Genomic DNA, 8325 nt, shown 5'->3' on the forward strand with positions numbered 1-8325 from the left:
CAGGCCATAAATAAAGTAGGGAAACGTGACCTCTGCTACCCTCCAAGTCCATGCATCAGGACCAAAGCCCACTGGGCAGGCGACAGCCGAAGGGGCCTGGCCCGCAGGAGGAACTGGGCAGGGCTCCTGGGCCGCGTGCCAGGACTCGCTGCTCGCCCGGCTTCCATGCAACAGCCCCGGCGTGCGTTCAGGACAGCCGGCTTCCAGCCCCAGCCCCTTACCTGTTTGGTCTGCTCTTTCTCGGCTCCGAGCACTCGGGGCCCGGGCCGCAGCTGGGGCAGCTGTGTCTCCCACATCTGGTCCAGGGCCAACTTGGGGTCCAGGAGCTCGGGGTGCCTCACTCTTATCCTGTTCCATTGAGGCAGTGGCATTGAGCCGTGAGCGGGCCTGGGGCTGCAGGGGTGGTGGAGGCTGTGGGCCAGAGGGGCTGGCAGGGGGAGCACCGGAGTCCATCCTGCTGGTGAGAAAAATCGAGGGTCAACACAGAAGGGCGGCCAGGCCCAGCCTGCTCTGGCCTCGAGTGTTGGGCAGAGAGGGGACAGAAAAGAGAAATGGGGGGGGAGCCACCTCATGTTCTATGTGGGATCTCATTCAACCTCACAATAGCCCCCGAAGACCATGCCCATTTTACAGTTGAGGAAACTGAGGGAAGAAATTCACTCAAGGCCTCTGGCGCAAGGGGTCCCACAGCAGTCATGAGCTCGGGCCCTACGTCTTGAGGCCTGGAGTCCCTGCCTCACTGGGCACGAGCCATCTGACCTCAATGTCTGCGTCTCAGTGGCAGGGATGGTGCAAAGTTGTGAGGGTCCAATGAGATAGTGCACATGGAGCACGGAGCGTGGTGCCTGGCTTGGGAGGCTGCAGGGTGGCCTCCACATCGTATGTCCACCCCCAGTCCGTGAAGGTGCCCCTACTTGCAGATGTAATTAAGGATCTTGAAATGAGATCATCCTGGATTAGGGTGGGCCCTGAGCCAACGGCCGGTATCCTGAGAGGAAGAGTTAGGAAACACAGAGAGAAGAATGCCACATGACAGAGCCAGGGACAGCAGATGTGGCTGCAAGCCAAGGGCCACCAGGGGTCATCAGCCTTCAGCAGAAGCCAGGAGAGAGGTGGGGAAGGATGGCCTCTCCGAGCCCCCCTAAGGAACCAATCACAGAGTAAGAGTTAAATAAATGTTAGCAAGTAAGTGGAAGGGGGGAGGGGAGGGGTGGGGGGGGCCAGGAAGGGGGGAGGCAAACAGCCCATGGAGCCAGGATTTAGGCAGATGTGCCCAACTGCAAAGCCTTCCATGCGAGGCCTGAACCACAGGACAAAACCCGCTGGGCTTAGATGCCACCAGATACGAACACGCACTAAAAAAGCAGAGCGAGGTGCCTGAGAACAGGGAGCGAACTGGAACAGACTAGAGAGCACGGTGGTTCTACAGCCCTCTCATGACAGGTGAAGGGGCTCAGTCAGTCAATAAAAGGGACCTCATGTGCTGATTAGCAAAATGGCAGGAACCATCACTGACACAATTTAGGGCAACGAGTCACAGAGCCTGGAGCTGAAAGCCCTAGGAGGTGCCCCAGCCCCAAGATCCCCAACTCGGGGGCCCAGGATGGACTTCAGGCGACACAGGCCCCTGAAACTGCTGGGACGACATGTGCACTGGGTGGGGGACCCAGGTGGCTTTTCTTCAGACTCCGAAAAGATGCCATGACCCTCCACAGACTAAAGGCCATGCACAACCTCTTCACTGCGATGAGGAAATGGGGAGCGCTGAGCAGGGAGAGGCTGCTAATGTGGAAATCTGGCCCCATGCACCCAGCTCTGTGGTCTTGAGCAGGCCACGCCCCTCTGCTTCCTCCACTGTAAACGGGACAATCCTCTCAAGTGAGGGCCCCATGGGGACCAGATGTGACTACAGGCTGCACACGGGGGCCAGGCATCGCCAAGCACCAGGCCTGCCAGGGTAGGGGCCCCCTGGATGTTTCTGGAGACAGATGTCACAGGAAGAGTTGGGGCGGCCCCAGGTGCCACAAGCCTGTTCCCCGGGGGCTACACAACCATGCCTGCCCCGTCCTAGCCACAGTGGGTCCTGAAGACGGGATCTGTGTCCGCCACTCCTGGGAAGGAGTGCCTCCTCGCCCGCAGCTCTGCGGTCCTGAGCAGGCCATGCCCACTGAAACAGTTATTTTGACTATTGTGCAACATGCGTAATACTTAGCCCAGAGGCCAGCCGCAACCTGTGGTTGGTTCCCTGCAGTTCCTACCAGAATGTGTTTTCCAACGGAATATGTCCTTGTGGAGCACCTGGGAGAACTAGCTTTTGGGTTTATTTGGTTGGTTGGAGGTCAGATGGCTCGTGCCCGGTGAGGCAGGGACTCCAGGCCTCAAGACGTAGGGCCCGAGCTCATGACTGCTGTGGGACGGGACCCCTTGAGCCAGAGGCCTTGAGCGAATTTCTTCCCTCAGTTTCCTCATCTGTAAAATGGGCATGGTCTTCGGGGGCTATTGTGAGGTTGAATGAGATCCCACATAGAACATGAGGTGGCTCCCCACAGATTTCAGTCTGGTCATTCCTCCCTCTGAAGGATGAGTCCCTATTTTAAAACATCCCCCAGAGGCAAGACCAGAGCATGGCCGAGCCACATAGTCTGCTTGGAAATCAACGCACTGCTTCACGCTGTTTCCAAACTGCAGGCTTCAGGGAGCCCAGCAACGAGGCGACTTCTGTGAAACTCGCCATTCAGCTGCAAGTGTAGCCCAGAGTGAGCACGTAGCCAGCCACGGGTGGGGGAGACCCACGGTGATGCGGCACACGGAACCCAGTCACACAGGTCACCCCCTGACCCAAGACAGCAAACACGTCAGTTCTTTAGACCACATGGGGCCACATCCTACCAAGCCACCTCTCGTGGCCTGCTGCCCCCAGAATCCAGGGCCACCTCCTTGGAACAGCAGAGCGCAGTTGGCCTTGATGAGAGCCAACTTGTGCCGGGACACCTGTGTCGGGAATAGCAGCAGGAACGGACGTGTGTCTGGGGCGCACTCTGCTCTCCGTGCTTGCTGTGCACGGTCTCAGGGTGCTGTAAGCCAGATCCTGCCACTAGCTGGCGTGACAGACGGACAGGTGGCTTAGCCTTCAACCCTCACCCCATCTCACAGACGAGGAAACATGGGTCCAGAAAGGCGGGACCCGTGCTTGAGGCCACACAGCTCATGGTGTTGGAGCTGGAATTCAAATACACCAAGCCTGTTTCTGAAAAAGGGGCCTCTCACAATCCGACCCCGGCCACAGCTGCCCTGTGCTCTGGCAGAGAAAGAGCCCTCTTCCTCCAGTGCGGGACCCAATGTGCCTCGTTCCCGGGAGTGTCCCCGTTACTGCTGCTGAGTCGTGTCTCAGGTAGTATACCCCTCTACCAGGAGACCCCGGGCCAGGAGGGATTTTATTACCACTTTTTATTACAGTTTTACTACCACGAGACACGGGGAGTGAGTCTCAGTTTTACCCGGGACCTGCAGCTACTTAATCTCGCTGTGTCTCAGTTTCCTCAGCTGTAAAATGGGAATACCACCTCCCATGTAGGGGTGCCATGGGGATTAAGGGTATGAAGGAAGAGAAAGTAATCAGCAAACTACAAAACATTAAAACGAACAATCAACCAACGAACCAACCGAATAAACCCAAAAGCTAGTTCTCCCAGGTGCTCCAAAAGGACATAGTCCATTGGAAAACACATTCTGGTAGGAACTGCAGGGAACCAACCACAGGTTGCGGCTGGCCTCTGGGCTAAGTATTACGCACGTCGCATGGCAGTCAAAATAACTGTTTTAAGTGAAATGTAAAAGTAAGAATGGATGAATAAAAGAAAATTAATTTTCGGATTCTCTAAGAGTTGGTCAAGCCCTTTGGGGAGCAAAGGGCTTATTATTTTAAAGCAAACAAGACAATTCACTGCCAGGGTTCGGTCACAGGGAGGATCCCAGACCATCTCCTGGTGGAAGGACCCGCACAGGGTCTGGCCTTTCCAGCTGTAACATGTTCTCTTTCCTGGGATACTGGGAGCCCTGCAGGCAGGGGCTGCATCTCATTCCCCTGGAGCACCTGCAGCCTTGCCTGGCACACATCGGCGGCCTAATGTGCAAGGCACACCGGGACAGCCTGCCCTCAGGGAAGCAACAAGCTTGTAGGACCTTGCTGTGTGACTTTAAGCAATTCCCTCCCCCCAGACCCCAGCATCCTGATGGCAAAACAGTAGCGTCTTCATCCAACTTGGCCCCAGCTCCAAGACTCCTCCAACCTGCCTGCTAGTGGGGCGGCCAACCCCACTGCCCCCTGATGGCCAGGGCGGTAGCCTGGAAACCTGTCATTGTGTAAGATCCAAAAAAGCAAAGTGGCTGGCATTCTTTCCACGTGAGTCCCAAAGCATATTTTTATCCCAGCAAAACACAAAATACCAGCCCCAAGGAGCTCGGCTGAGGAGCTGCCACCCCCAAGGAGGGCTGCAGGGACCATGCATCTATGGAGACATGGAGCAAAATGACCCCATGTGGACTTCTGCCCCAAACGCTCTAATTCGTGCGCAGGCTGGCCCCCACTGTGCTACCCCGGGGGGGGGGCAGCCCTACCTCTGAAACAAGCCCCCACGGGAAGCCTTAAAGTTGTTCAAGTGCCCTCAGACCAGAGCCACCACACTACCATCCCAGCCCTGGGGAATAAGCAGGGGTGCCCACAGGTGTCACACACAACGGGGTCTGACACAGGCAAACCTGCTGGCACCATGCAGAGATGGCAGTTAGGAACATTACAGCCCCTCAGCACGGTGCTACCCTACAAAGATGATAACCATGACCCCGTATACAAATAAATGTTTAAAGTCAAGGAAAATGTTGGTGTAACACTGTTAAACGGGATTTAAAGCAGCATGAGAATTATCCTGCCTCTTTAGAATATAAACGAAATCTACCTGCTTAAAAAGATGAAAGAAAATGTCCCCCGAACTGTTAATACTGGCTCTCTCTGGGTGGAGGGATTATGAGTGGTTTTATTTTATTCTTTTTCTAAATGTATTTCCCTAATTTTCTATAAAAAATGTGTAAGGTGTTTGAAATGAAAACAGAACATATTTTGAAACCTGCCTTTGACTGAGCCCTAAGGGAAAGGGCCGAGGGGTTCCCAGGGTCTGTGGAGGCTGCTCTGGCATGGCACAGCCCAGCCCCCTGGCAAAGGGCTACTCCTGAAGACAAGGGCACAAAGCCCTTGGAGGCTCCCAGATACCTATTTTTGCTCCAGAGTATTAAGGGCCAAACCAAGGAACATTCCGACTCCATTCAATGTGCCCAGTTCATAGAAACAAAGTGGGAGGCAAGTTGGGAATGCCCAAATCCTTGATCAAGGACAGCCATGAGTGCCTGCTCAATGCCGAGCCTGCACGGCACACCGGGCACCTGCTGAGCCTGGCCCCGGTGGGTCAGCAGACACGGACTGGGGGCTGATCCTTCGCTGGGCACTGTGCTGGGCCTCCTGGCCCCAGACAGCACTCCCATAGGGCTGGCCTTCAAGCAGCTCATGCGCAGTGGGAAGGATGCAACCTAAACAGACAACTACAAAGATGGAGCAGAATTTGGGGTGCAAGCACCCAACGGGAGGTCTCACTCAGCTTTGGAAGGCAGGGTAGGGATTGTGGAAGAGAGGCCTTGACTCAGCCTTTAAGACAAGCAGGTGTGAGCCAGGTGAGGGTGGAAGGAAGGAGGAATGGAGGAGTGTGGGCCTTCCAACAGGGGACTGCCCCGGAGAAAAGACAGCAGAGGGAGAGGGACCCGCCATGTGGCCAGGAAGGTGTGGACAGCCAGGAAGTGACCGCTAGGGGTGGGACACAGGAATGAGAGAAGAGGCTGTGTGGGCAGCTAGGGCAGGTCCCAAGGGCCTGAAGGACGCCAAGCGCTGGAGGCAGAGTTGAGCCTAGGGCCAGGAGGAGTTTGGGAGGACAGTGCTGAGCAGGGAAGTGATAGTTAAAGAACCACTGGGGCTGTGTGGGGACACGATGGGGAGCCCAGGGAAGGGGCTGGGCGACCATCCAGGGAAAGGTAAGGAGGCCTGGTCCAGGGCCAGCATCTGACTGCAGCTCTGGGGCCAGGAGAGACAGGAGTATCACCAACTGAATGTGAGGGGTGGGGGAGCAGAGGGTGGCTTGGTTGGTGGCTGGGGGCCACAGCAGTGGTGCCACTTTCTGAGGTGGGGATGTGGGAGAGGGCGAGAGCCATATAAAGCATAAAGCTCCCTCCCTGTTACGGTTCTTATCACCATCACGGACCAGGGTTTGGTCTCTGTCCCAGAGCTCAGGCACTCCTGGGGGCCGGGACTGAGCTGGGTCTCCTCTTTGACCAGCCCCCAAGGCCTGTCCAGCCCTGGCACAGGAGGGGCTGGGGAGATGCGAGCAAGGAGCCCTCCACATAGTCTTCCATCCTGGGAAAGAAGGTGTGATGTGGTCTCCCAGCAACCTTCCCTGTTTTCAAAGGTCCATCTGCTTGGGAGTTGGGGGGTGCAGGGGGTGCAGCAGCAAAGGAGTGGTTATATAAGGGAACCTTCCTCTACATCTCTGGTCAGACACCATGGGGCTCCCGTGAGAATCACAGCCCCTTAGAGACACGGGCCAGGACGGGACCATGGAAAGCGTGGCCTCTGGGCTTCCGTTGATATGGCTCCCTCACTAGGGCTGCAGTGAGAACAGGTGACCAGCACGGAGGGTACCCAGGGCACTCTGCAAGTGACAGATCCCAGCAGAAGGGAAAGCCCTTTACAAACAGGCCAAACGCCAGGGGTCACTGTCCAAGGTGAGGAGAGTGCAGATTGGGGTGGAAGGCTTCCCCAGGCTCTCTGTGGTCCTGGGCAGGTCACCAATCCCCAGTAAGCCTCAGCTCCATCATGTGTCCACTGGGGCTATGATTCCCACTCCTATAAGACGGGTGGGGGAGGGGAGTGTAAATATTGTACAAACGTTAGCTCCTTGGAATTTCTTAACATCAACTACAAAAACCGTTGGGAGGGCATGGTTTCATCACATCCCTAAGGGCTGGGCGAGATTCCTCAGAAAGTTTCCATCTGTCACAACAGAAATTAATGGTGCGGAGGGCCGGCGGAAGGCCGGCTTCACCCCAGCAGGGGCCGGGAGGGACTGCCACTGCCCCTGCCTGCCCCCCTTACCGAGGAGGAGCCCCAGGGGGAGAGTGAGTGCCGCACTGATTCTAAGTGGGCCCTGGGGGCTTCAGCCTGACCCAGGGGCTGCCCCCTCCGGCGGGCCCGGTCTCCAGTGCGGGCTGGACCCCGGTCGCCCCCGCCGCCCCACCCGCGTCCCCGCGGGCACTGAGGGCCGCCCTGGGTCCCGCCGACGGCCGCGGGGGAAGGGCCATGACGGGGCACCTCGGGACCGGCGCTGCGGGGTGCGGGGAGGGGCGCCTCTGGCCACCCGCGGGTCCCCGGGGGCTACGGCCGCTGGCTTCTCGGTGCTCGCAGCGCGCGGGGCCCCGCGACTCCCGAGGGGGCGCGCACCCCCCCCCCCAGAAAGTCCCAACCCAGGCCTGGGCGAGGGTCGCCGTGGGCGTCGTGGTGCGGGCGGGACCCCAGCCCCCACTTTCTGGGGAACTTGGGGGGGGCGCTGGGGGCAGCCGCGCAGATGGAGAAACTGAGGCCCAAGGCGGGCAGCGCCTCCCGGGTCTCTTTCCAGTCCCCCGCGCGGCCGTCCCCCGGCCCGAAGGACTCACCCGCCCGCGAGTGGGCCGCACGCGACTCCGCGACGCCTTCGGGCCTCCGGGCCTGTCGCAAAGTTGCTCGCGAGGAGCCGGACGCCCAGAGGCAGGAGCTAAGCAGCCGCCGGGCCGAGCGAGATACGCGAGCTGCTGCGGGAGCCGGCGAGCGGGGCCCACCAGGCAGGGGCAGGGCCGGGGGCGGGGCCGCAGGCCGCGCTCCACTCCCGACGCTGCTTGCAAGCCGCGGCGCCGGCTCGGCCCATTGTGCGGCCGGCACACCTGCCAATCACCTCGCGCCTCCGCCAATCACGGGGCGCCTCGCCTGGCTGCCGCCGACCGCCCCCTGGAGCCGCGCGGCCGAAGGGCGCCGGGAGGGCGTGTCCGAACCGCCCACAGCGAAAGTTTCTGAGCCGAGTCGGCCCCGGCCCTGCCCACCGTGTCATGGCCCGGCCCCCGCCCCCGCCCCCGCCCCGCCGGGCCACGCCCACAAGGCATTCAATCGCTGAGGGAGGCCCCTTGCCTCTCTGTCAACAGGTGGTTGGGCCCTTGGACAAGACGCGGGCCACCTTTCACCCCCCACTCTGGCCCCAA

At 59.1% G+C, this 8325-nt stretch overlaps 1 protein-coding gene across 2 annotated transcripts in view; it reads right to left on the reverse strand.

Moving 5' to 3' along the window:
- WFS1 (wolframin ER transmembrane glycoprotein) overlaps positions 1 to 7926 on the reverse strand; it is a 31300-nt gene extending 23374 nt beyond the window's left edge. Inside the window, exons 1-2 of one of the 2 annotated variants that reach the window (XM_027599941.2) lie at positions 7750 to 7926; positions 222 to 457 (exon numbers count right to left, since the gene is read on the reverse strand). In XM_027599941.2, the coding sequence (XP_027455742.1) occupies positions 222 to 453 (232 nt within the window). In that variant the 5' untranslated portion in view covers positions 454 to 457; positions 7750 to 7926. The remainder of the gene's footprint in view (positions 1 to 221; positions 458 to 7749) is intronic. The other variant, XM_027599940.2, reaches the window with a different exon arrangement.
- Between the last annotated feature and the right edge of the window lie 399 nt (positions 7927 to 8325).

This window comes from Zalophus californianus, chromosome 2 (genome assembly GCF_009762305.2).
Source record: "Zalophus californianus isolate mZalCal1 chromosome 2, mZalCal1.pri.v2, whole genome shotgun sequence".
NCBI classification, from domain to species: Eukaryota; Metazoa; Chordata; class Mammalia; order Carnivora; family Otariidae; genus Zalophus; species Zalophus californianus.